Consider the following 28000-nt stretch of genomic DNA (forward strand, 5'->3'; position numbering starts at 1 on the left):
CGGAGTTCAGAAAGACCACGTCCCCCACAAGACGTTTCTGCTCCACCCAACATCGTCAAGGACTCAGGGAAAGCAGAGAACATTCCCTAAGTCACCAGACTTCTGACTTCCCACGTCCTCTGTGAACTAGCCCGCATCCCGGCCCCGGCGCCTCACCTTCGTGAGCCACAACGAACACGAACTGGAGAACGAGTAACCACACGACCGGGAGCTGAGCAGGAGCCGAAACTCCCAGTGTATTGAGGGACGTTTCCAGAGTCTCCGGTTACCCCAACCGACACCTCAAACCCGCCGGGACCGAGACACCGACTGGCGAGCACCGAGCGGACTGGACACTGGAGAGAGGAACAAACATCGACAGGAAATGAAAAACACCAGGGTGCGGTTCACATTAAATATGAAACTGAAAGTTACTTAATTAACTCCATTATGGTACATTCGTGATAAATCATATCTCGATGCTGCTCAGTCATTCCCTTAGATCATGCCTCGGCAAATTAAGGCTTGATCCATAACAAAGGGTTGAAAACAAAATTAGATATAATAGGGCCTGATAGAATAAATTTGCTCAAGCCAAAAAATTTACGAAATTGAAACCATATTCGTTATGTATATTTAGTTATTGGATTAACCATTTTGTTTGTTCAATTTAGAAAAAACAAAGGGAAGCAAAGTCCCTAAAATGGAAACCAATGAAAACCCTTGTACGGATTTACATTCAAAGTTAACCCATTGTGGACTTGGAATTATATCCAAATCCTGTGTCCAAAATATTAAATATTGGATATTATTTGCCCAGTAAAAAAATCTTAAATTCGGCAATGCCAAACCACCATCCTTTTATGCTTCTGTAAGTATTTTTTACTTAACCTAGGATTTTTATTCTGCCGTATGTATGAAGAAATTTTAGAGTCAATAGTATCAAAAAAGGATTTAGAAATAAAGATTGGTACTGCTTGAAAAAGATATAAAAATTTAGGTAGAATAATCATCTTAATATCATTGATTAGACCAATCAGTGATAAAGACAGTAAGGACCATTTAGTGAGCAATTGTTTAACCTGGTATATTAAAGATAAGCAATTAACCTTAAATAAATCCTTGTGCTTTATAGTGATTTTAACACCCAGATAAGTTAAATAGTCCGTAACCAATCTGAATGGTAAATGTCTATAAATTGGAACCTGCATATTGAATGGGAAGAGATCACTCTTATTAAGACTCAGTTCGTAACCAGAAAAGTTACAGAACTGAGCGAGCAGGGATATAACTGCAGGAATGGATTTCACACAATTAGAAATCTATAGTAGGAAATCATCTGCATATAATGATAACTTATGTGTCCCATTCCCACGGGTAATGCCAAGTATATCAGGTGAGTCGCGAATAGCAAAAGCTAAAGGTTCCAGAGCAATATCAAATAGCAATGGACTAAGAGGACAACCTTGCCTAGTAGCACAAAACAACTGAAAAAGGGGAGATCTTAGATTATTGGTAAGTACCAAATCCGAAAGGGTATGATATATCAGTTTAATCCAAGATATAAATTTTGGGCTAATAATAAAAATAGAAACTGCTTGCATTTTGGCCAGAGAGTTCAAATGGTATTGCTGGTCCTTCCAAACTCTAAAAAAAATGCTGATTATCCTCTTTCCTCACATGAGTTTCTTGTGCAAAAATAATATGAGCATTTGCCCAGTTCCCATTTTTTTAGATATTTACAAATCAGAGATTTTTTGAATACTATGCTACCTACTTTTCCGATTTCACATCCAACTGATATCAGGGAAAATAAAATTAGGTTTAAACCCTGACAAAAGGGTTTAATAGCAATTATTTATGATATGATTATGAAAATACAGTCAGGTATAGCTGATAAAATTTAAAATGAATGGGAGAGCTTTCCTTACCTATAGAGAAATGGGAGAAAATTTTCCAATTAGTTAACTTTTCCTCTGTATGTGCTAAACATACATTGATACAATTTATGGTGGTGCATAGGGCCCAGATGTCTAAAGATAAATTAGTTCGCTCTTACTCTCATATAAGTCCTGTCTGTGACAGATGTCATTCTGAGGTAGCCTCTTTGACTCATACGTTTTGGTTTTGCCCTCTTTTGGAAAAATATTGGAAAGACATTTTTGATACTATTTCTACAGTTTTGCGTATTGATTTACAACCTCATCCTATTACCACAATTTTTGGTTTACCAATGATGGATTTACCTTCTTCAGCTCGTCGGATGATTGCATTTGCTACATTAATGGCTAGAAGATCCATTTTATTGAATTGGAAAGAGATTAATCCTCCGACTACATCTCAATGGCTTTTCCAAACTATATCTTATTTAAACTTAGAAAAAATTAGAAGTGTTACTTTTCATCCTTTGGTTAAATTTGAAGAAACTTGGAGGCCTTTTATTCAACACTTTCATAGAATGTAACTCGACCTTTTTCGATTCCTTTGTATTAAACTTAAATATAGGTAGAGGAGCGGAGTTGAAGACATTAATGATTATATCGGACGTGATAAAACAGCCCAGCTTTGTGTAGTTTAGTTTAGTCTTGCTTAGTTCAGTTTATTTTAGTTTTCGATATTTCAATTTGGGTTTTCTATTTCTTTGACATCTTTTTATTTTTTCATATCATGTTTATATTGAGAGTTTGGGAGGCTAAGTATATCTTGTTACCTGTAGTTTATATTCACATGTGTTAATTACCAATAATGTAATCCCACTCTCTTTGCACTATTATGATTGCTATGTATACGTATTTAAAATTTAATAAAAAGATTGAAAAAGAAAGAACGATCATGCCTGATGTACCCGGGGCCCACAAATCACTTGTTTCCCTTTAATATCAAAAAATTCACAATTTTTAATGCAAGAAGCAGTGAATTCCAAATATTTGCAATCCCCTGGGTTTTCCTTTATGAATGTCAATTACTTTATTTTATGCAGACTAAGAGATATGTAGATTAAGATTATGTAGATTAACAGGTCAAAGATGATTCTGAATATCATTTGTGAATCCTCTTTCATCAGGTTCCCCACAATTCCAATGAGCTGTAAACTTGTTCACTAACCTGTCTGAGACTTTAAACACCACATCCAATGGTAAGTTCAATTTCAAAGTTTAAAGTAAATATATTATCAAAGTCCATATACTTGCAAGAATGTTGCCTGAATTGGAGGGTGTACCTTAATAGAATAGGTTGAGTGAACTTGGCCTTTTCTCCTTGGAGCGACGGAGGATGAGAGGTGACTTGACGGAGGTGTATAAGATGATAAGGATCATTGATCATGTGGATAGCCGGAGTCTTTTCCCCGGGGCTGAAATGGCTAACATGAGTGGGCACAGTTTTAAGGTGTTTGGAAATAGGTACCGAGGGTATATCAGGGGTCAGTTTTTCACACAGAGAGTGGTGGGTGCACGGACGGCCACTGCCGGCAGTGGATACAACAGGGTCTCTTAAGAGACTCTTAGGTAGGTACATGGAGCTTAGAAAAACAGAGGGCTATGCACTAGGGAAATTCTAGGGAGTGTCTAGAGTAGGTTACGTGGCCTGCACAACATAATGGGCTGAAGGGCCTGTAAAGTGCTGTAAATTTCTATGTTCTGTGTTCTATGTCACAATGTTCTATCTTGAGATTCATTTCCTTGAGGGTATTCACAGTAGATAGAAAGAAACACAACATAATCAGGGAGAAACAAAGATGGGCAAACAGCCAACTTTATGGTACATTGTCTGCTGGAAACTTCTGATTTCCCTTTCTTGATGACCACGATGATTCTGCTTATTTTCCACCAGAATAATATTGCGTACTTGATATATCCCAACATTTTCCCAAATACTGATGTCAAGTTGACAAGTCAGGACTTCCTTACCTTCTGTCTCACTTAAATCGGTCATGTTTGTTTCCATCCAATCTGCAGGAGCCTTTCTGCAATATGTAATATTTTGAAGATGATGCTTATACTTTACTTTATTGTCACCAAACAATTGATACTAGAGCGTACAATCATCACAGCGATATTTGATTCTGTGCTTCGTGCTCCCTGGAGTACAAATGGAAGTAAATATAATAAAAATTTAAATTATAAATCATAATAAGAAAATAGAAAAGGCAAAGTAAGTTAGTGCAAGTCAGGTCTGGACATTTGGAAGGTACAGCCCAGATCCGGGTCAGGATCTGTTCAGCAGTCTTATCACAGTTGGAAAGAAGCTGTTCCCAAATCTGGCCGTATGAATCTTCAAGCTCCTGAACCTTCTCCCGGAGGGAAGAGGGACAAAAAGTGTGTTGGTTGGGTGGGTCATGTCCTTGATTATCCTGGCAGCACTGCTCCGACAGCGTGTGGTGTAAAGTGAGTCCAAGGATGGAATATTGGTTTGTGTGATGTGCTGGGCTATGTTCACGATCTTCTGCAGCTTCTTCCGGTCTTGGACAGGACAACTTCCATACCAGGTTGTGATGCACCCTAGAAGAATGCTTTCTACGGTGCATCTATAAAAATTAGTGAGGGTTTTAGGGGACAGGCCAAATTTCTTCAGCTTTCTCAGGAAGTAAAGGCGCTGGTGGGCCTTCTTGGCAATGGACTCTGCTTGGTTAGACCAAGTCAGGTCATTTGTGATATGCAGCCTGAGGAAATTAAAGCTTTTGACCTGTTCCATCTGCGCACCACCGATGTAGATGGGGTCGTGCGGTCCACTACTCCTTCTGAAGTCAACCACCAATTCCTTCATTTTGCTGATGTTGAGGGATAGGTTATTGTGATCCATCACTGAGCTTGCTAGCGGCTACGACTTCTTCTGGAGAGGAAGGGTGCAGAACGAAGACAGGATCCACAGAGTGGGCTTCGCCATAAGGAGAACCCTGATGAAACAGCTCCCCGACCTGCCTGTTGGCATCAGCGAAAGATTGATGAAGCTACGTCTGCCCCTCAGCCAAAACCGACACGCAACCATCATTAGTGCCTATGTCCCCACCCTGACCAGCCCTACTGAAACCATTGAGCAGTTTTACGCTGACCTTGACTCCATCCAGCGCTCAGTGCCGGACAGTGATAAGCTGATCTTGCTGGGAGATTTCAATGCCCAAGTCCGCCAAGACCATGATCAGTGGAGTGGAGTGCTTGGCAGACACGGAGTCGGGAAGATGAACAGCAATGGCCTTCTGCTTCTCAGCAAATGTGAAGAGTATGACCTCACTATCACAAACACAGTGTTCAGAATGGCCAACAAATTCAAGACAACACGGATGCACCCTAGATCCAAACAATGGCATCTGATCGATTATGACATTGCCCGTCAACATGACATTTGAGACATAATCATTACTTGAGCCATGCGAGGAGCAGAGTGTTGGACGGACCACAGACTCCTCCGCACCACCCTTAAGCTATACATAGTTCAATCTCACAAAAAGCGTCCAAAAGGCATTAGGCCATCCTTTAACACCTCCAAACTTCAGCATCCTTCGTGTCTATGTGAATTTGAAAATACTCTTAAATAGAAACTATCAACAAACCAGCCACTCACGGGTAACCCAATACAGAAATGGAGCCACTTCAAAATGCTATAACTGAAATGGCAAAACCCTAGGCCGCAGAAAGTGCACCCAGCAAGATTGGTTCAATGAGAATAGCACCACCATCGATGACCTACTCACCAAGAAGAACAAGGCATTCAAAGAATGGCAGGATGACCCGAACTCCACCTGCTGAAAGGACAGATTCAGGTCCTATTAGGCACTCGCTCAAAGGGAAATCCATATAACGTGCAACACATGGTGGAATAAGAAGGTGGATGAGGTTCAGCACTATGCTGACACAAACAGCACCAAGCAGTTCTTCAATGCCATCAAGTCTGTCTTTGTTCCCTCAAAGTCAAGCATAGCTCCTCTGCTTTCTGCAGATGGATCCTCGCTTATCAAGGACAAAAAGGGCATCAACACCAGCTGGAAGGAACACTTCAGTCAGCTCCTGAACCGCCCCTCCACTGTCGACCAGTCAGTACTCGACCAGATTCCCCAGAGCCCAGTCCATGAGCACCTCAACAACCCCTCCTCCCTGACCGAGGTCACACAGCCATCAAACAGATGAGCTGTGGCAAAGCACCAGGCAAGGATGGTATTCCCACAGAACTGTACAAAGCCCTCAACCAGGAGTCACTGGAAGCATTGCAGGACGTCCTGGTCAGTATCTGGGAAGAGGAAGTAATGGGATACTGCAATAGTCACCCTATACAAAAACAAAGGCCCACACACAGACTGTGGGAACTACAGGGGCATCTCCGTACTTTCCATCGCCGGCAAAATCCTGGCTTGCATCATCCTTAATAGACTTATTTTAACAGTATCCGAAGGAAACCTCCCAGAATCGCAATGCGGCTTTCGGCCTAAACGCAGTACTGTGGACATGATCTTCACTGTTAGACAAATGCAGGAGAAATGCCTGGAGCAGAACATGAACTTGTACTTTGTCTTCATTGATCTGAGTAAAGCGTTTGATACTGTCAACAGAGAAGCCTTGTGGATCATCCTCGGGAAACTTGGCTGCCCTCCACAGTTCATCAACCTCATACGCCTCTTCCATGACAACATGACTGGAGAGATTCTCTCAGCTGACGAACCTAACGAGAAATTTGACATCTCCAAATGCGCTCGCAGGGCTGTGCGCTTGCACCAGTACTTTTCAACCTTTTTTTCACTCAGATACTAATGCATGCCGTCAAAGACCTAAACCTGGGCATTTTTTATCAAATACCGCCTGGATGGGTCACACTTTGACCTACGTCGCCTTGCAGCACACACAAAGACCCTCTGAAAGCTGTTCATTGAGGCGCTCTTTGCAGATGACTGCGCACTCATGGCGCACCAAGAGGACCACCTACAAACGATGGTCAGCAGATTCTCCGCCGCATCTAAATTGTTCGGCTTAACAATCAGCCTCAGTAAAACAGAGGTCCTCCTGCAGCCGGCACCTAACAGCACCCCGCCACAGCCATGCATCACCATCGATGACACACAGCTACGGAACATTGACAACTTCAAATGCCTGGGGAGTACCATCTCCAGCGACAGTGCCCTTGATAAAGAAATCACGTCAAGGATCCAGAAAGCAAGCCAGGCACTCGGAAGGCTCTGGGTCAAAGTTCTGCAGCACAAAGACATTCGCCTCTCCACTAAACTGAAGGTTTACAATGCTGTTGTGGTCTCATCACTTCTATCTGGCTGTGAAACCTGGACACTGTATCGCAGACATGTCAAACAGCTTGAACAATTCCACAATCGCGCTCTGCGATCAATCATGCGAATCCGCTGGCAAGACCGTATCTCCAACCTGACAGTCCTGGACCGAGCCAATTCCACAAGCATTGAAACCAAGATTTTGAAGGCTCAGCTCAGATGGACCGGCCATGTGATCCACATGGATTAGTCCAGAATGCCGCGTCAGTTGTTCTACGGAGAACTGGAGCAGGGCAACCGTGCCCAAGGTCGCCCAAGGAAGAGGTACAAGGACAACATCAAGTCAAACCTTAAGTGGGCCAAACTCCAGCCCTGCGATCTCGAACACACTGCTGCTGATCGGTCCAAGTGGTGCAATCTATGCTCCATGGCAGCAAACAAATTCCAAGCCAACTGGCGCATGCAGCGCCTCAAGGCGAGTCAAGAAAGACATGGGAGGGTGTCTGCTCTTGCCCCAACAGGCGGTGTTCCTTGCCCCATCTGCGACCATATCTGTACTTCGGACTTCGGCCTCAGATGTCATATGCATGCCCACAGACGTTAACTGCGCAACACATTCATCTTCCTCTGACTTCGAGACTACTACCATATCAAGATGTGTCATGTTTAGTTTTGTTACTCAGGGATGTATAATTTACGCCTCTTTAAGTTCATGTTGAAGTATGTTTGTCATGTCTGTACTGTGGATGTATAATTCTGATCATAAACTTGAAGGTCAAGATGGGGTCGGTGAACCACGAATCCACCCCCCCCCCCCACGACATCCACAAAACTGTTTATTTCACTTCTTGTACATCTTCCTTTATCTTTAATGTGTTTCTGGAAAAGTTTTCGCAGTTTGGAGATCGATTGAGTGCTCTACCACTCTGCTGTCTCCAAGCACATAGCAAGAGACGAGTGAGGTCAGCCTCATGGTGAGGTTTGGAGATGAGGCAAGTCCATGATAGACTCCATTTCGCCAATTAAAGCATTGTGGATGATACAGGCATCAAAGCGAATGCAGAAAGTCAGCGAGTGATCAGTGCTGACTACCTGCCGTTTGCTGCCGGATAAGGGTATTCATGGGTAACCGCCAGTCGCTCGTCGCTGCTGGATAAGGTGTCCGTGGGTAACCGCCAGTCGCTCGTCACTGATGGATAAGGTGTCCGTGGGTGACCGCCAGTCGGTCGTCGCTGCTGGATAAGGTGTCCGTGGGTGACCGCCAGTCGCTCGTCACTGCTGGATAAGGTGTCCGTGGGTGACCGCCAGTCGCTCGTCGCTGCTGGATAAGGTGTCCGTGGGTGACCGCCAGTCGCTCGTCTCTGCTGGATAAGGTGTCAGTGGGTGACCGCCAGTCGCTTGTTGTTGCTGGATAAGGTCTACGTGGGTGACCACCAGTCGCTCGTCGCTGCTGGATAAGGTGTACGTGGGTGACCGCCACTGTGGAAGTGCCCGAACTAGACCACGCACAATGCCTGTGACTCCATTTTGTGCTAGGGCTCATGAGTAAACCTGTGCCATTGTCCGTATGTCCTGCAACAGGCACACAACACAGGATCAGCAGCAGAAATTGGCAAAACTCCTGCCATGTAACAGGACAAGAGGTTTCCCTTCAACTCCCTGGATGTGGAGCCCACTGCCTGCTGCTGACCATGGCCACCTGTCGGAGACCCAGGTTTAACAACCCATAGCACTCAGCTCCGTTGGAGCTTGATAGACTTAGTCAACAAGTCAGATCCAGATTCACTTCTTTATCACACATACATCAAAGCACACTGAAATGCATCACTTGCATTAATAGCTAACAACCTAAGGATGTGCTGGGGGAAACCCACAATTTGCTACACATCCCGATGCCAACATAGCTTCCCCACAATCATTGTTCCCTTTAAGATGTGCGCACACACACATGTTTTGATACCAGCGCACAAAGGAATTTAAACTGTGCACAAAGGGTTGTCGCCCTGACCTGTTGGCATGTTTAGTATATTTCATGATTGTACATGATTACATTTCCTTTTCTGGTCTTTGATGGAGACGGTGTTGATAACATGGAGTTTGCGATGATTTGTCTGCAGATTTTAGATCTAGCTTACTGAAGAAATTATTCAGTGTGCACATCTTGTCGTTGCTGGACAAAATATTGCACAGCACAAGAATTTTGCACACACTGGACATTACAAATTAAGGGGAACATTGCCCACAATGACAATGTATGAGTGGGCCAGTGTCAGAGTGGGGAGTTGAGGCTTTGGCAAGAAGAAGCAGAGGCTGTAGAAATACATTTTTTGGTTATTTATTCCTTTTTTATTCCTTATTGCACATTCAGAGCAGGGGCGATGCCAGTCAGCATCATGGAATGTTTCTTTACAGGATGTGGGAAGGCAGGGAATCCTCCAGTGTCCCTGATGTCTTCATCTGCAAGATGTCTTCCAGCTGCAGCTGCTGACAGTGTTAAGGAGTTGGAGGTGGAACTGGATGAAATCCGGATCACTTGGGAATCTGAGGGGCACTGTTTCCTCTAAGATGCACAGCAGCACAGTGACTGAAATGTTCCCATGCACATAGCCGTCATTGCCACATGGCTGAAATAAACACAGAACAGAAAATGTTCACAAAATATGGAAGATTTTCTTTCTTGTACTGTATTTCATTTAATTAATTTCAATTAATAAATATTATGTAATTTTTCAATTTTCATTCTGCATATTCATAGTAATCGTAAGGTTAAAACAATCATTTGAAGAGCTGTGCAGTTTTCAGGCCATGTAAAAAAAAACTTCCTTCTCAGAGCAATGTTTAGTCTGGTCATCTGTAAACAGGGAGGTGTACATACTCCCAAGGTGCAGACACAGGTAACTGGAGGACACATCAGGAGGGAGAAGGGGGACAGGCAGCCAGTACAGAGTATTCCAGTGGCCATTCCCCTCATCTATGGGAATACTGCTTTGGATAATTTTGGGAGTTACAGTGGCATGCAAAAGTTTGAGCACCCCGGTAAAAATATCTGTTACTTTGAATAGTTAAGTGAATCGAACATGAACTGATGTCCAAAAGTCATAAAGTTAAAGATGAAACATGCTTTTTAACATTTTAAGCAAAATCAGTTTACTTTTTGTACAATTTCAGAGTGAGAAAAAGGAAAGGAGCACCATGCAAAAGTTTAGGCACCCAAGAGATTTGAGCTCTCGGATAACTTTCACCAAGGTCTCAGGCCTCAATTAGCTTGTTAGGGCTATGACTTGTTCACAGTCATCGTTAGGAAAGGTCATGTGATGCAAATTTCAAAGCTTTAAATACCCTGACTCCTCAAACCTTGTCCCTACAATCAGCTGCCATGGGATCCTGTAAACTGCTTCCTAGCACTCTGAAACTTAAAATAAATGATGCCCACAAAGAAGGAGAAGGCTATAAGAAATTATCAAAGGGGTTTCAGGTAACCATTTCCTCAGTTTGTAATGTCATTAAGAAATGTCAGTTAACAGGAACGGTGGAGGTCAAGCTGAGGTCTGGAAGACCAAGAAAACTTCCTGAGAGAACTGCTCGTAGGATTGCTAGAAAGGCAAATCAAATCCTCCATATGACTACAAAAGACCTTCAAGAAGATTCAGCAGACCCTGGAGTGGTGGTGCACTGTTCTACCGTGCAGCGACACCTGCTCCAATATGACCTTCATGGAAGAGTCATCAGAAGAAAACCTTTCCTGCATCTTCGCCACAAAATTCAGCATCAGTAGTTTGCAAAGGAACATCTAAACAAGCCTAATGCATTTTGGAAACAAGCTCTGTGGACTGATGAAGTTAAAATACAACTTTTTGGCTGCAACGAGCACAGGTATGTTTGGAGAAAAAAGGGTGCAGAATTTAATGAAAAGAACACCTCTCCAACTGTTAAGCATGGGGTGGATCGATCATGCTTTGTGCTTGTGTTATAGCCAGTGGCACGGGGAACATTTCACTGGTAGAGGGGAGAATTAATTCAATTAAATAGCAGCAAATTCAATTAAATAGCAGCAAACATCACACTGTCTGTAAAAGAAAACTGAAGATGAAAAGAGGATGGCTTCTACAACAGGATAATGATCCTAAACAAACCTCAAAATCCACAATAGACTACCTCGAGAGGCACAAGCTGAAGGTTTTGCCATGGCCCTCACAGTCCCCTGACCTAAACATCATCAAAATTCTGTGGATAAACCTCAAAAGAGCAGTGCATGCAAGACAACCCAAGAATCTCACAGAACTAGAAGTCTTTTGCAAGGAAAAGAGGGCGAAAATCCCCTAAACAAGAATTTAAAGACTCTTAGCTGGCTACAGAGAACCTTTACAAGCTGTGATACTTGCCAAACAGGGTATTACTAAGTACTGAGCATGCAGGATGTCGAAACTTTTGCTTCAGGCCCTATTCCTTTTTTGTTATTCTGAAAGTAAAAGATGGAAATAAAAAAGTATTCTTGTTTAAAATATTAAAGAAACATGTCATCTTTAACTTTATGCCTTTTGGAAATCAGGTCATCTTTTAGTCGCTTAGCTATTCACAGTAACAGAAATTTTGACCAGGGGTGCCCAGACTTTTGCATGCCACTGTAAATGTTAAGGTAAAGGACAGGGCCTCCATGGATGTGATTACAGGATTGCTACCTGTGCCACTTGCCAAAGAGGCCAGAAACAGGAAGATCATACAGTTTATCATGCCTGAGGAGCTGGTGCAGTAGAGAGGGCTTCAAATTTTTGGATCATTGGGCTCTCTTCGAAGAAAGGTGGGACCTGTAGAGAAGGGACAGTTTGCACCTGAAGTAGAGGGGACTAATTTCCCAGTGGGAAGGTTTGCTTGTGCTGCATGGTGGGGAGTTTAAATTAGAGTTTCAGAGAATGGGAACCACAGCACCAGAACAGAGTGGTTGTGGGGAAAGATGTTCAGCCTACGTACAAAGTCAGGAATCAAAAGGTTGAGCACGGTGGGACAAATGTTGTTTATTTCGATGCAAGGCGTATTGTAGGAAAGGTAGATGAGCTTAGGGCATGGATCAGCAGGTGGAATTATGACATTGTAGTGAGGGCAGGACTGGTAGCTCAATGTTCCGGGGATCGGTAGTTTCAGATTTGATAGGGTGGGAGGGGTTAAAGGAGGAAGGGTAGGATTACTCGTCACGGAAAATGTGATGGCAGTGCTCTGTCAGTACAGACTGGTGAGCTCATCTTGTGTGGAAATGTCAGAGATATGGGGAGATTTTAAATGGATTCTTAGCATCTGCATTTACACAGGAGATGGACACAGATAGTAACTGGGGCCCTCCACTGGCCACTGTCAACCATGGATACTGCATCCCAGCTGTCTACATGGTACACAAGGCAGTGTGATATGGAGAACAGGTTGTTGCCCATTCTCCACGGAGCTGATGAATCCAAAGGAACGACCGAGGCCTGCAGTTCGGTACCAGCGACATCGCAGGAGATGCCATTCAGCGTTGAACTCAGTGCAGGACTGCCTTAGGGACTCCAGCTCCAGACATTTCTTCAAAGTTTACTCTCGAAGCCTTCCCCGTGAGTGGTTATAGCAACAAAGAAATGAAGATTTGAGATCAGTGTTTTCCTAAGTGAGCTGCCAACCACAGCTGACCGCCCCATCTGCCTGAAGCAACTAGTTTTAAGACACCAGTAACCCGCCTTTTCTCCTCCTGTCAGTAGAATCAGTTCTGCTGGGATTAGTAGCTAAGCCACACGTGAAGGCCAAGAGCTGGACTTGTTTCTCAGAGGCTGGTTGAGACGCACACCATTGAAAGCATTTAATAGGTAGTGGGAGCTTATCCCCACGACCTCCCCCAGCTATAACAACCTTAAAGAACCACAGAGTCTAGCGAGGTCATGGACCATTTGCAGATTACAGATGAGGAGGTGTTTGCTGTCCCAAGGCAAGTTAGGATGAATAGATCCCCAGGGCGTTGATGTTGCATCGGACCCTGTGGAGACTAGTACAGAAGCTGCAGAGGCCCTAGCAGAGATACTTAAAACATCTTCATCCATGGGTGGAGAGCTGGAGGGTTGGAGTATGGCTGATGTTTGTTTGTTTAAGAAAGACTCTAAGAATAAATCAGGAAATTATAGGCTGGTGAATCTAGCATCAGTATTGGGAAAGTATTTGGAAGGTATTTTAAAGGACAGGATATGAGTATATTTGTATAGATAAAGGTCTGATTAGGAATCGTCAACATGGCTTTGTGCATGGTAGTCATGTCTAACCAATCACACAGATGTTTTGAGAAAGATACCAGAAATATTGATGAAGAGAATGTCAGGCTTTTGACAAGGTCCACATGGGCGGATGGTCATGAAAAATTCAGTTGCTTGGAATTCGTGATAAGGTAGTATATTGGATTAGTCATTGGCTTCGCAGGAGAAGCTAACAGAATGGTTGTATGATGGTTGCGTCTGACTGTGACTAATGTAGTGCTGCAGGGATTGGAGCTGCGTCCATCATTGTTTGTCATCTATATCAACAATCTGGCTAATAATAGACAATAGACAGTAGGTGCAGGAGCAGGCCATTCGGCCCTTCTAGCCAGCACCACCATTCACTGTGATCATGGCTGATCATACACAATCAGTACCCCGTTCCTGCCCTCGCCCCATATCCCTCAACCCCGCTATCTATAAGAGCTCTTTCTAACTCTCTCTTGAATGCATCCAGAGACTTGTCCTCCACTGCCTTCTGGGGCAGAGCATTCCACATATCCACCACTCTCTGGGTGAAAAAGTTTTTCTGCATCTCTGTTCTAAATGGCCTACCCCTTATTCTTAAACTGTGGCCTCTAGTTCTGGACTCACCCATCAGCGGGAACATGCTTCCAGCCTCCAGCGTGTCCAATCCCTTAATAATCTTATATGTTTCAATCATATCCCCTCTCATCCTTTTAAATTCCAGTGTATACAAGCCCAGTCACTCCAATCTTTCACCATATGACAGTCCTGCCATTCCGGGAATTAACCTTGTGAACCTACGCTGCACTCCCTCAATAGCAAGAATGTCCTTCCTCAAATTTGGAGACCAAAACTGCACACAATACTCCAGGCGGGGCCTCACCAGGGCCCTGTACAGCTGCAGAAGGACCTCTTTACTCCTATGCTCAATTCCTCTTGTTATAAAGGCCAGCATGCCATTAGCTTTCTTCACTGCCTGCTGTACCTGCATGCTTGCTTTCATTGACTGATGTACAAGAACACCTAGATCTCGTTGTAGTTCCCCTTTTCCTAACTTGACTCCATTTACATAGTAATCTGCCTTCCTGTTCTTGCCACCAAAGTGGATAACCTCACGTTTATCCACATTAAACTACATCTGCCATGCATTTGCCCACTCACCCAACCTGTCTAAGTCACCCTGTGTTCTCATAACATCCTCCTGACATTTCACACTGCCACCCAGCTTTGTGTCATCATAATGTGCTAAACTGGATCAGCAAATTTGCATATGACACCAAGATTGCGGTGTAGTGGCAGCAAGGAAGACTATCAAAGCTTGCAGGATCTGGACCAGGTGGAAAATGGACTGAAAAATGACAGATAGAATTTCGATTTAGGTGTCGATTTTAGATTTGGATAGGTACATGGATAGAAAGGCCATGATCCGGGTGCAGGTCGATGGGACTAGGCAGATTACTGGTCTTGCATTGACTGGATGGGCTGATGGGCCTGTTTCTGTGCTGTAGTGTTCTATGACTAACACCAGCAACAATATCAACAGCAACAGAACAAACCAGCAACAGCAAATCGAGCCCCTTTCTTCTCTCAGTGATACAGATCAGACGGGATCCGGTTACCTGTAGCTCAATGGGCAGCACACTCAGCTCTGAGTCAGAGTGTCGTGAACTTGAGAGCCAGTCCAGAGATTTATTTATTTAGTGACGCAGCACGGAATAGGCCCTTCCAGCCCTTTGAGCCTCGCTGACCCAGAAACCACTGACAACTCCAATTTAAACCTGACCTGATCGCAGGATAATTTACAATGACCAGTTAACCTACCCATATGTCTTGGGACTGTGGGAGGAAACAGGAGCACTCGGGGAAAACCCAGGTATTCCACAGACCCCTTGCAGATGATGTCCGAATTGACCTCTGAACTCCCACGTCCCAACCTGTAATGACATTACTTTGAGCACGAAGTCCAGGGTGTGGCTCTGTTGATCTTTCAGGTTGATGAGTAACAAGAAGATCGGAGCAGGAGTTGGCCCTTCAGCTCATCAAGCCTGTCCCCGCATTCAGTATGATTGGTGTATCTCAGGTCTCCGCTTCCTTGACGGTTTTACATCACCATAAATTCTTTGATCTTTCAAAAAAATTAACTGCTTCCTCCTTGAATACCCCCAGTGATCCAGTCTCCATAGCCCTCTTGGGTAGTGAATTCCAGCGACTCACCATCCTCTACAAGAGGAAATCCCTAACACCTCCGTTTGTTGATTTATTTACTGAGGTACAGTGTGGAGTAGACCCTTCTGGCCTTTCGAGATGCGCCGCCCAGCGATCCCTCGATTCAATCCCAGCGCAATCACGGAACAATTTACAATGACCAATTCAGCTACCAAACAGTACGTCTTTAGACTATGGGAGGAAATTAGAGCATTCGGAGGAAACCCACATGGTCACAGGGAGAATGTACAAATTCTTTACAGACAGCGTCAGGAATTGAACCCTGGTCACTGGTACTGTAAACTGTTGTGCTAGCCACTACATTACCATACCATTCCATTACAACTATCTCTGTCATTCAGAGTGAAAATTTTACACAATGTAAAAAGCTTTTCACTTTTTTTTATTGTATATGTACTGTTATGAATAAAGCTTGTTTCTGAAATAAAAGAACACTATGTGCCTCATTGAGGCTCTCCCATTGGTGGAAACATCTCACCATTACCTTGTCCTACATCCTTGGACCATAGGACCTAGAGAAGAATTAGGCCATTCTGCCCATCAAGCCTGCTCCACCATACGATCATTTTCCCTGTCAAATGAATTCTCCCGTCCTCCTCTCCCCCGCCTCCCTGCAACCTTTGATGTCCTTACTGAACAAGAGCCTATCACACTCCGCTTTAAATATAACCAATGATTTGGCCTCTTCACGATGAATTCCACAGATTTACCACCCTCTGGCTAAAGAAATTAGGAAATAAAAAAGTTAGGATCCCATACAAGATCACCCCACATTCGTCTAAACACCAAACAACACAGATCCAATTTACTTAGAGATTTATAGTGGGACAACACTTCCATCCTAGGAAGTAGTCTTGTGAACATCTTCTACCTCCTTCCAACACCTGTATATCTTCTTTTTTTTAAAATAATGGAGGCACCATGCTCTAGGTGTGGTCTCTCTAACATTCCCTAATATGACTTAAGTACTGCCTCAGTGAAGGGATGGGAGATTCAAACTTTAACCCTGTATGAACTCCACCAAAGCAGGTGACACTGAAGGGCCCGGAAAGAGTGGATATGAGGAGGATGTTTCCATCAGTGGGAGAGCTAAGGATCTGAAGGCACAGGCACAGAATAAAGGGACACTCCTTTAAAACTGAGATCAGGACAAATATCTTCAGCCAGAAGGCGGTGAATCTCTGGAATTCATTGTCATGGAGGGGGTTCATCAATCTTTAAATATCTGTATGTCTGCTCCCCGATCTCCTCCCTTTCCCATTTACTTCCCTACAACTTATTCCCTCTCCAGTCCAGTCAACTCCCCTCCCAGACCGCCTACCAATCAGTTCATTGAGATCCTGGACCCAGCAAAGTTTCAGCTGCTGAAGTATGTGCGGAGGAAAAGGGGCCGATCGATGTTTCGAGTTATGAACCTGCTTCAGTCCTGGTGGTTTTCTGCTCCAGATTGTAGTAACGCTTGTGTCTCCTGGATCTGGCACCATGACATCACCTTGTCAACCCGACTGAAGAATTATCACACACTCAAAAGCAAGATACTTATTCGATTTAATTATACAGGGATGAAATGTCTGATAATGTTTGGATAGGCTGATGGATGTAAGGAAGATGGAGGGATATGGACATTGTGTAGTTAGGAGGGGTTAGTTGTTAAATCTCTGTTTAATTTCTGATGCTAAGAGTTCTTCTAGGAGTCAAGAATGGCGGGCAGTCTGAATTTCAAAGTTTTAATTTATTTTAACGTACAAACCAACACACAGATACAAACAAACTAAATAATGAGCTGAGAAATGATGCTAAGAGGGGAATTAATGCTGAGGGTTGTGAGACAAAGGAATAAAGATATAAAAGAAATGGTACTTCTGAACAATCTATCATTTAAAAATAAGATTAAAAAATAACTTGAATGGTGATGAATTAATTAATAGGCTACATATTTAAAACAAATACATCACATGGTAATACTTTGTCAATTAAAAATCAGAAAAGTAATAAACGAGAGAAAATCTGCAGATGCTGGAAATCCAAGCAACACACACAAAATGCTGGAGGACATCAGCAGACTGGGCAGGATCTGTGGAAAAGATTACTGTCAACATTAACTTTGACAGCCTACAGCATTTTGAAGATGAAAAGCTGTTAGTTTAGCTGCTATATCGCTTTCTGCCAGTGAGTGTGAAAAATACACGAGTTCCTTAAAAAGTACAAATCTATAAAAGGGTTATTAAAAAATGTGGTTTCTAACATAGTGTTTGGATGTTTTTGATTGGCTTTTTAAGTGGTTTGGCATCACACTGTGGGCCGAATGGCTTGTTTCCCCACTGTTCTATGTTCTATGTTTAAAGATGGATATACACCTGCATAATTGAACAACAAAACAACGGAATAAAGTTCTTTCGAAGTTTTCAAGTGAGCAGGGGTCAATGCAAACACATGAAGTTTGACACATTTTGGCTCTTTCTTGGTTCTCAGGTGTCATTGCCTATATTAAAACTAGTGAGGTAAGATATTAATGTTTTTTTATTTTGTGTATTTACAAATGTTGTCAATTAAGTAGCCTCTGTGAACAAAAATAAAGCACCTTTTGTAAGATCTCACAGCTGCTTGGTCACAGGACCATGTTGGGAGCCAGTCTTTGAAAAGAGGTCGACAGCTTCCAGCTGTATCCTTACAGCCTCTGGGGAGTGTCTCCACATCGTGGCTGGAAGCCAAAATGGTGGGAAAGGAGAGCAAGACTGCCCCAGTGGCTCGGAGGAACCTGGACAGACTGGTGCACAACAACACACATGGAGGATATACTCTTTTTGCAAGGGAACTGATGTGACCCTCAAGTTTAAGGCCAAGCACTGGGCAAACTGTGAGATGAGGCAAAGAGATCAGTGGTTCCTGAGGACAGAAATTCAGCCTCCAGGGATAAAGCAGTTTATCTGCATTTACACAGGAGATGGACACAGATAGTAGCTGAGGCCCTCCACTGGCCACTGTCAACCATGGATACTGCATCCCAGCTGTCTACATGGTACACAAGGCAGTGTGATATGGAGAACAGGTTGTTGCCCATTCTCCACGGAGCTGATGAATCCAAAGGAAAGACCGAGACCTGCAGTTCGGTACCAGCTACATCGCAGGAGATGCCATTCAGCGTTGAACTCAGTGCAGGACTGCCTTAGGGACTCCAGCTCCGGACTTTTCTTCAAAGTTTACACATGAGTGGGTATAGCAACAAAGAAATGAAGATTTGAGATCAGTGTTTTCCTAAGTGAGCTGCCAACCACAGCTGACCGCCCCATCTGCCTGAAGCAACTAGTTTTAAGACACCAGTAACCCGCCTTTTCTCCTCCTGTCAGTAGAATCAGTTCTGCTGGGATTAGTAGCTAAGCCACACGTGAAGGCCAAGAGCTGGACTTGTTTCTCAGAGGCTGGTTGAGACGCACACCATTGAAAGCATTTAACAGGTAGTGGGAGCTTATCCCCACGACCTCCCCCAGCTATAACAACCTTAAAGAACCACAGAGTCTAGCGAGGTCATGGACCATTTGCAGATTACAGATGAGGAGGTGTTTGCTGTCCCGAGGCAAGTTAGGATGAATAGATCCCCAGGGCGTTGATGTTGCATCGGACCCTGTGGAGACTAGTACAGAAACTGCAGAGGCCCTAGCAGAGATACTTAAAACATCTTCATCCATGGGTGGAGAGCTGGAGGGTTGGAGTATGGCTGATGTTTGTTTGTTTAAGAAAGACTCTAAGAATAAATCAGGAAATTATAGGCTGGTGAATCTAGCATCAATATTGGGAAAGTACTTGGAAGGTATTTTAAAGGACAGGATATGCTTATAAGTATTTGTATAGATAAAGGACTGATTAGGAATAGTCAACATGGCTTTGTGCATGGTAGTCATGTCTAACCAATCACACAGAGTTTTTGAGAAAGATACCAGAAATATTGATGAAGAGAATGTTGTCAGGCATTTGACAAGGTCCTACATGGACGGTTGGTCAAGAAAAATTCAGTTGCTTGGAATTCGTGATAAGGTAGTATATTGGATTAGTCATTGGCTTCGCAGGAAAAGCTAAGAGAATGGTTGTATGATGGTTGAGTCTGACTGTGACTAATGGAGTGCCGCAGGGATTGGAGCTGCGTCCATCATTGTTTGTCATCTATATCAACAATCTGGCTAATGTGGTGAACTGGAACAGCAAATTTGCATATGTCACCAAGACTATGGTGTAGTGGACAGCAAGGGGGAGCATCTGCACTCAGGATGGTGACAGTGTAGAAGGAGCTGCCAGCACAACTGGTGGATGCGGTTTCGATTTCAACATTTAAGAAAGATTTGGTTAGGTACATAGAAAGGCCATGATCCGGGTGCAGGTCGATGGGACTAGGCAGATTACTGGTCTTGCATTGACTGGATGGGCTGATGGGCCTGTTTCTGTGCTGTAGTGTTCTATGACTAACACCAGCAACAATATCAACAGCAACATAACAAACCAGCAACAGCAAATTGAGCCCCTTTCTTCTTTCAGTAATACAGATCAGACGGGATCCGGTTACCTGTAGCTCAATGGGCAGCACACTCAGCTCTGAGTCAGAGTGTCGTGAACTTGAGAGCCAGTCCAGAGATTTATTTATTTAGTGACGCAGCACGGAATAGGCCCTTCCAGCCCTTTGAGCCTCGCTGACCCAGAAACCACTGACAACTCCAACTTAAACCTGACCTGATCGCAGGATAATTTACAATGACCAGTTAACCTACCCATATGTCTTTGGACTTTGGGAGGAAACAGGAGCACTTGGGGAAAACCCAGATATTCCACAGACCCCTTGCAGATGATGTCGGAATTGACCTCTGATGAACTCCCAGCTGTTTACCATTTACACTGATGATTTGGAAGAGGGAACTGAGTGTAGTGTAGCAAAATTTGCTGATGACACTAAACTGAGTGGAAAAGCAAATTGTACAGAGGATGTGGAGAGTCTGCAGAGGGATAAAGATAGGTTAAGTGAGTGGGCCAAGGTATGGCAGATGGAATACAACATTGGTAAACAAAGATCATCCACTTTGGAAGGAATAAAAGAAGAGCAGATTATTATTTAAATGGTGAAAGATTGCAGCATGCTGTTGTGCAGAGGGACTTGGAGTGCTTTTTCATGAATCGCAAAAAGTTAGCTTGCGGGTACAACAGGTTATTAAGAAAGCAGATGGACACTTGGCCTTCATTGCTGGAGGGATTGAATTCAAGTGCAGGGAGGTCATGCTGCAACTATACAGGGTTCTAGTGAGGCCGCACCTGGAGTATTGTGTGCAGTTCCAGTCGCCATTCTTGAGGAAGGATCGTTGCCCCGGCCGTCGATCTGGGCTACCCCAGCAACCCAAGCATATTCAAAACCCGGACTCCTGCGCCATCAATGTGGGTTGCAACGACCATGGACACCTTCAAAGCGATTGCGCAGCCTCCAACTGGGACTCCAGCTTTGAACTCCAGGCCGGATCTTCACATGCTGTGATTGTGACTCCCGTCTTCCCTTCCCCCACCACCACTCGGCAATCCCCTCTCCCTCAGATCCCATCATCAGCTCCTGGGCCCTCAGAAGATCCATCTTCCTCTCACCCCAACCCTCGCCTATCCACCGACACCACCAGCCTCCATTTCATCCAACCTTCAACTCTCTGAGGCAGAGTGCTTATTCCTCAGTAAGGGCCTCACCTTTGTCCCCCCTTGCCCACACCTCAGCGAGTTCCGTGTACGCCATGACGCTGAACTCTTCTTCCGCCGTCTCCGTCTCCGAGCCTGCTTCTTCGACAAGGACTCTGCCACCCCCACCGATGACCCCTCCTCCTGTCTTCAACCCTCCTCCTCTTCATGTAAACCCCGCCCTGGTCTTCTGCCTGCTCTGGATCTCTTAATTGCTAACTGCCGACGGGACATCAACCGTTAGATAGAGCTCTTATAGATAGCCGGGTCAAGGGATATGGGGAGAGGGCAGGAACAGGGTACTGATTGTGTATGATCAGCCATGATCACAGTGAATGGCGGTGCTGGCTAGAAGGGGCGAATGGCCTACTCCTGCACCTACTGTCTATTGTCTCGACTTCACCACACTTTGTTCCACTTCCAACCTCACTCCTGAATGCTCTACTCTCCACTCCCTCCGCACCAATCCCAACCTCACTATTAAACCTGCTGATAAGGGGGGCGCTGTTGTAGTCTGGCGTACTGACCTCTACCTGGCCGAGGCACAGTGACAACTCGCCGATACCTCCTCTTATCTACCCCGCTGTCATGTCCCCACTAAGGAGCACTAGGCAACTGTCTCCCACACCATCACCAACCTTATCGGTTCTGGGGATCTCCCATCCACTGCCACCAACCCTCATAGTTCCCACACCCCGCACTTCCCGTTTCTACCTCCTACCCAAGATCCACAAACCTGCCTGTCCAGGTAGACCCATTGTCTCAGCTTGCTCTTGCCCCACCGAACTCATTTCTGCATAACTCGACACTGTTTTATCCCCCCCTAGTTCAATCCCTTCCCAGCTATGTTCATGACACTTCTCATGCTCTGAATTTTTTTCAATGATTTTAAGTTCCCTGGCCCCCACCACATTATTTTCACCATGGACATCCAGTCCCTAAATACCTCCATCCCCCACCAGGAAGGTCTCAAAGCACTCCGCTTCTTTTTGGATTCCAGACCTAACCAGTTCCCCACTACCACCACTCTCCTCTGTCTAGCAGAATTAGTCCTTATTCTCAATCATTTCTCCTTTGGCTCCTCCCACTTCCTCCAAACCAAAGGTGAAGCCATGGGCACCCGCATGGGTCCCTGTTATGCCTGACTTTTTGTTGGCTTTGTGGAACAGTCCATGTTCCAAGCTTATAGGGGTATCCGTCCCCCTCGTTTCCCTTCGCTACATCGACGACTGCATTGGCGCTGCCTCCTGCACGCATGCTGAGCTCGTTGACTTCATTAATTTTGCCTCCAACTTCCACCCTGCCCTCAAATTTACCTGGTCCATTTCCGAAACCTCCCTTCCCTTTCTTGATCTTTCTGTCTCCATCTCTGGAGACAGCTTATCTACTGATATCTACTATAAGCCTACTGACTCTCACAGCTGTCTGGACTATTCCTCTTCCCACCCTGTCTCTTGCAAAAATTCCATCCCCTTCTTGCAATTCCTCCATCTCTGCCGCATCTGCTCTCAGGATGAGGCTTTTCATTCCAGGATGAGGGAGATGTCTTCCTTTTTTAAGCAAAGGGGCTTCCCTTCCTCCACCATCAACTCTGCTCTCAAACGCATCTCTCCCATTTCACGCACATCTACCCTCACCCCATCCGCACGCCACCCCACTCGGGATAGGGTTCCCCTTGTCCTCACCTACCACCCCACCAGCCTCTGAGTCCAACGTATAATTCTCCGTAACTTCTGTCACCTCCAACGGGATCCCACTACCAAGCACATCTTCCCCTCCCGCCCCTCTGCTTTCCGCAGAGATCGCTCCCTACACGACTCCCTTATCCATTCGTTCCCCTCCCATCCCTTCCCACCGATCTCCCTCCTGGCACCTATCCTTGCAAGCGGAACAAGTGCTACACCTGCCCTTGCACTTCCTCCCTCACCTCCATTCAGGGCCCCAGATAGTCCTTCCAGGTGAGGCGACACTTCACCTGTGAGTCGGCTGGTGTGGTATACTGCGTCCGGTGCTCCTGCTGCGGCCTTCTATATATTGGTGAGACCCGACGCAGATTGGGAGACCATTTCGCTGAACACCTATGCTCTGTCCGCCAGAGAAAGCAGGATCTCCCAGTAGCCACACATTTTAATTCCATGTCCTATTCCCATTCTGATATGTCCATTCCTGGCCTCCTCTACTGTCAAGATGAAGCCACACTCAGGTTGGAGGAACAACACCTTGTATACCATCTGGGTAGCCTCCAACCTGATGGCATGAACATTGACTTCTCTAACTTCCATTAATGCCCCTCCACCCCTTCTTACCCCATCCTTGATTTATTTATTTTTCCACCCTCACCCCCTTTTTATCTCTCTCTTCCCATCACTCTGCCTGTTCTCCATCTCCCTCTGGTGCTCCCTTCCCCCTTTCTTTCTCCCTAGGCCTCCCATTCCATGATCCTTTCCCTTCTCCAGCTCTGTATCTCTTGTGCCAATCACCTTTCCAGCTCTTAGCTTCACCCTACCCCCTCGGGTCTTCTCCTATCATTTCGCATTTCCCCCACTCCCCCTCCTACTTTCAAATCTCTTACTATCTTTTCTGTCAGTTAGTCCTGATGAAGGGTCTCAGCCCAAAATGTCGACAGTGCTTCTCCCTATAGATGCTGCCTGGCCTGCTGCATTCCACCAGCATTTTGTGTGTGTTGCTTGAATTTCTAGCATCTGCAGATTACTTCGTGTGAGGAAGGGTATACTGGCTTCGGAGGCAGTGCAGAGAAGCTTCACCAGATTGATTCCAGGGATGAAGGGGTTAACCTATGAGGAGAGATTGAGTCGTCTGGGACTATACTCTGGAATTCAGAAGAATGAGGGGGACCTTATAGAAACATACAAAATTTTGAAAGGGCTAGATACGATAAAAGTAGGAAAGTTGTTTCTATTGGTAGGTGAGACTAGAACTAGGGGACATTGCCTCAAGATTCAGGGGAAAAGATTTAGGACAGAGATTAGGAGAAACTGTTTTTCCCAGAGAGTGGTAAATCTGTGGAATTCTCTGCCCAAGGAAGCAGTTGAGGCTTCTTCACTGTTATGGACCAACAACAATAAATGTAGAACGGAGTTGGGGAATTATTGCAAAACAACTAAATTTATTAACATTTATGCAGAAATATAGAACATTAAATGAACGGCTATCTTAAACAGAAGTTTACGGTATTATGCGTCTATAGCTCCTAAAGAATCAAACTTAGAAACAATTCTTAAAGTCTTACTCAAGCACAGTCTTAGAGTGTCAATTTAAACTGTCATGGAGATTCATGAAATGTGTGAGAGGAGAGATTTGTGTGTTCACGATACACGAGAGTCGATCTTGTCGATTCACAATACAGCAGAGAGGTGATCTCGAAGAAACAGTTGCCAAAGTTTGCAGCTGCGGGGTGCTTTTTCGAAGAGTCCAAAAAGAGTGAGATTTCACAGAGTCACTGACAGGGAATGCCCCTTTCGCCGAAATGGTCTCCACACAACACCCAAGACCATGCAGGGGTTAACCAGAAGTGTGTGCCACAATTTACGTAGGGATTTTATGAAACGTCAGCCACTTTCGAAATGCACAGCGTGCTGCCGACTAACCACAATCCTTTGGGTTCATTCAAAGCCTGCAATCTTCACTCTCACTCTCTTCCCATTGACCCCTTACCGAGCGACTCCAACGAACCACTGCCCACGAAACGACTGTGACTCTTTTATACCGTTGCGGATACGTCATCACGTGACTCTCACAGAAACAAAGTCATGAATTCCCAGTGAACTATGTGACGTCCCAAGAATCGAAACTACAAGCTTCCAGCAAACAAGACTATAGATACATCACACTTAGTAAACAAAACTAATATCATGTGACATCCACCGGAATCGAAACTGTGGACCCATAACATCACTAAATAAATTTACCATACAGTCAGATAGATTTTTACACAGTAGGGGAATTAAGGGTTATGTAGAAAAGGCAGGTAGATGGAGCTGAATTTACGGACAGATCAACCATGATCTTATTGAGTGGCTGGGCAGGCCCGATGGGCCGGATGGCCTACTCCTGCACCTATTCCTTATGATCTTGTTATATCTTCCACCCTGTCTGTGAAAATCTTCAGCTCCACCCATACCATCTTGCTTTTGACATTACTATCTTGGGGGAAAAGAAAGATTTGGGTTGTTTACCCTATCTGCATCTCTTTAATAATTGTGTACATTAAGGTTCCATCACCTGAGCCTTCTTCATTCCAACTTGTGAAGGTTGAGCAGGCTTGTGTTGGTGGGGTGCACACTCTGTCAACATTATTCCTGGAAGACTGCCGGCTGTGAGTCCCTGTAACCTCTGGGTGAATGGGATGCTGGGGTGGGTGAGCCCCTTTATTCCTTCATGGAATCTAGACCTGTCATTCCAGCATTAAGGACAGTGGTGCTGGATTGTCAGGCTGAAAGTTTCTCTCTGGAAACCAAGAAAAGACACTGTTTGCAATATTCCCTTCACCCAGGATAAGCTTACTCAAAACTGACAACATCAAGTATTTCAAGCTTGAGTTAATAGCAGGAAAACAGAGAACATCATCCTCTCAGATCAGCAAGTGAAGACTGTTGTGTCCAGCCTAAACAACCAGAGCCTTCTTGGATTCAACTTCATAACTTGATTCAGCTTCCAGGTCATGCGTTTCCCCAATCAGCTGGAATAGACAAATTGCAATTGTTACCGTAAGACATAGGGGCAAAATTTAAGCCTCCATTTATTATCCCTCTCAACCCCATTCTCCTGCCTCCTCCCCATAACCTTTGATACCCTTACTAACCTAGAACCTATCAAATTCCACTTTAAATTTACCAAACTGTCTGCAGCAATGAATTCCACAGATTCCCTACCCTTTGCCTAAAGAAATCCCCCCCTTCTCTGTTCTAAAGGGACATCCTTGTGTTCGGATACTGTGCCCTCTGGTCCTACTCTCTCTCACTGTAGAAACCTCCTCTCCACATCCACTCTATCTAGGTTTCTGAACATTCTATAAGTTTCAACGAGATCCCCCCTCAATTATCTGAACTCCAGTGAGTCCAGGCCAAGAGTCATCAAATGCTCTTCCGTTGTTAACCCTTTCATTTCCAGAATTATTCTTTTGAACCTCTCTGGTCCCTCTCCACCGTCAGCACATCCTTCCTTAGATAAGAGGCCCGAAACTGCTCACCCAATATTCCAAATGTGGTCTGACCAATGCCTAAGAATTACAATCTTATTTTTATATTCTCGTCCTCTCGAAATGAATGCTATCATTGTATTTACCTCCTCACCACCGACTCAACCTGAAAGTTATCCTTTAGGCACTCCCGAGTCCTTTTGCATCTTGTATTTTTGAATTTTCCTCCTCTTTAGAAAATCATCTGCATCTTTATTTCTTCTGCCAAAGTGCATGACCATACATTTCCCAACACTATATCCCATCTGCCCCCTTTTCCCACTCTCCCAATCTCTCCAAGTCCTCTGCAGACTCCCTGCTTCCTCAGTACCACCTGCCCATCCATCCTTATATTGTCCACAATGAGGGTGCAGATTACCTGATGATGAACATTCAGACTCAAACCACGGTGACACAGGCCACAGAGGCAGCAAGTTGGACTGAACAAATGATGCAAAACAAGGACACCAAACCAGCCACACTGTGCAACTCCAGACTGGGGGATAGCAGTGGGGTGGGGTGGGGTGGGGTGGTAAGGATAATTAATGTCCATAATTTATGTGGAGAATATGCCCAGACATAGAAGCAATAAACAGTAAGAGAAATTATGCTTATGCAAATTCCAATCACGTTTTGTACAATTGCTGAAAATGGCCCTAAAGGTTTTCTCTGGGTGCAACAGTGTGTAGGAGACTGTGAGAGGATTTTATGGACAGTGTGAACATGTGAGTGTAAGAGAGGGAGGGGGTATCAGTGAACTTATCAAACCATGCTTGGAACACCACACTAAAAAGCAGGAGAAATTATTATTATAAAAATTACCTGTTTACTGTCTCCTGTCTGTGCCTTGTTTCGATGATCTATAATGAACAAAATATCTTTCATAAATTATAAATACAGAATATTGCCAGATTATTTAGACTTAAATTCCAGCCTCAATAAAATAATTTTTAATTTTAGTTTGCTCTTATTTCAGTCTATTTTGGTGGAGCTTCTCCTCACAGCTGAGTTTGAACAGTGAGTGCTGACGGGACCTCTGGATTACAGACTGGAGAAGCTCCCAGGTCAGATAGTACAGAAAGTTAAACCATCACTGGAAGAGCCGTGTTACCCACAGTAACCACCCGAGGTGTCTCCCACAGGGAAATTCTGCTCCCTCGGACTGTGATTTTTACTGATGGGAACCCCTGTGCTCTGACACCACGGAATCGGGATATAGGCCCCTGACCTGCACTGGGAGCCGCCTTCATGTTACTGGTCTTCGGAAACCGAGGCTTTGCACAGGTCTGTTATCTCATTCCCATTTACTATCATTCCCTGGATCTGTGCTGCAGCAGATCTACAACAATCAGTCCTTCCACACATGATCCACAAGGTCCCAAACGTTTAAAATGAACAGACAGAGAGAGAGTATGGATTCTTAACATTACACATCCTTTATCCTACTCTCCCTCCACC

General features: G+C 44.6%; 2 protein-coding genes and 1 long non-coding RNA gene across 6 annotated transcripts in view; 1 reads left to right on the top strand and 2 right to left on the bottom strand.

Annotated features, from left to right (window-relative positions):
• The window catches only part of LOC140717432 (SLAM family member 9-like), a 37766-nt gene extending 37471 nt beyond the window's left edge, over positions 1–295 (bottom strand). The window contains exon 1 of the mRNA XM_073031019.1: positions 157–295. The gene's annotated coding sequence lies outside the window, so the exon portion shown is untranslated. The remainder of the gene's footprint in view (positions 1–156) is intronic.
• LOC140717471 (uncharacterized) lies at positions 244–27944 on the top strand. 4 transcript variants are annotated; one of them, XR_012096559.1, is made up of 3 exons: positions 244–379; positions 3044–3115; positions 27519–27944. It is a non-coding gene; the product is annotated as an uncharacterized lncRNA (long non-coding RNA). The 4 variants fall into 4 exon arrangements; XR_012096558.1 differs by lacking the exon at positions 27519–27944 and adding an exon at positions 17994–18139; XR_012096560.1 differs by lacking the exon at positions 27519–27944 and adding an exon at positions 9555–9820.
• LOC140717438 (SLAM family member 9-like) overlaps positions 24453–28000 on the bottom strand; it is a 36626-nt gene continuing 33078 nt past the window's right edge. Inside the window, exons 11-12 of the mRNA XM_073031033.1 lie at positions 27365–27402; positions 24453–26044 (exon numbers count right to left, since the gene is read on the bottom strand). Of these exons, the coding sequence (XP_072887134.1) occupies positions 25970–26044; positions 27365–27402 (113 nt within the window). The 3' untranslated portion in view covers positions 24453–25969. The remainder of the gene's footprint in view (positions 26045–27364; positions 27403–28000) is intronic.

This window comes from Hemitrygon akajei, chromosome 2 (assembly GCF_048418815.1).
Source record: "Hemitrygon akajei chromosome 2, sHemAka1.3, whole genome shotgun sequence".
NCBI lineage: Eukaryota > Metazoa > Chordata > Chondrichthyes > Myliobatiformes > Dasyatidae > Hemitrygon > Hemitrygon akajei.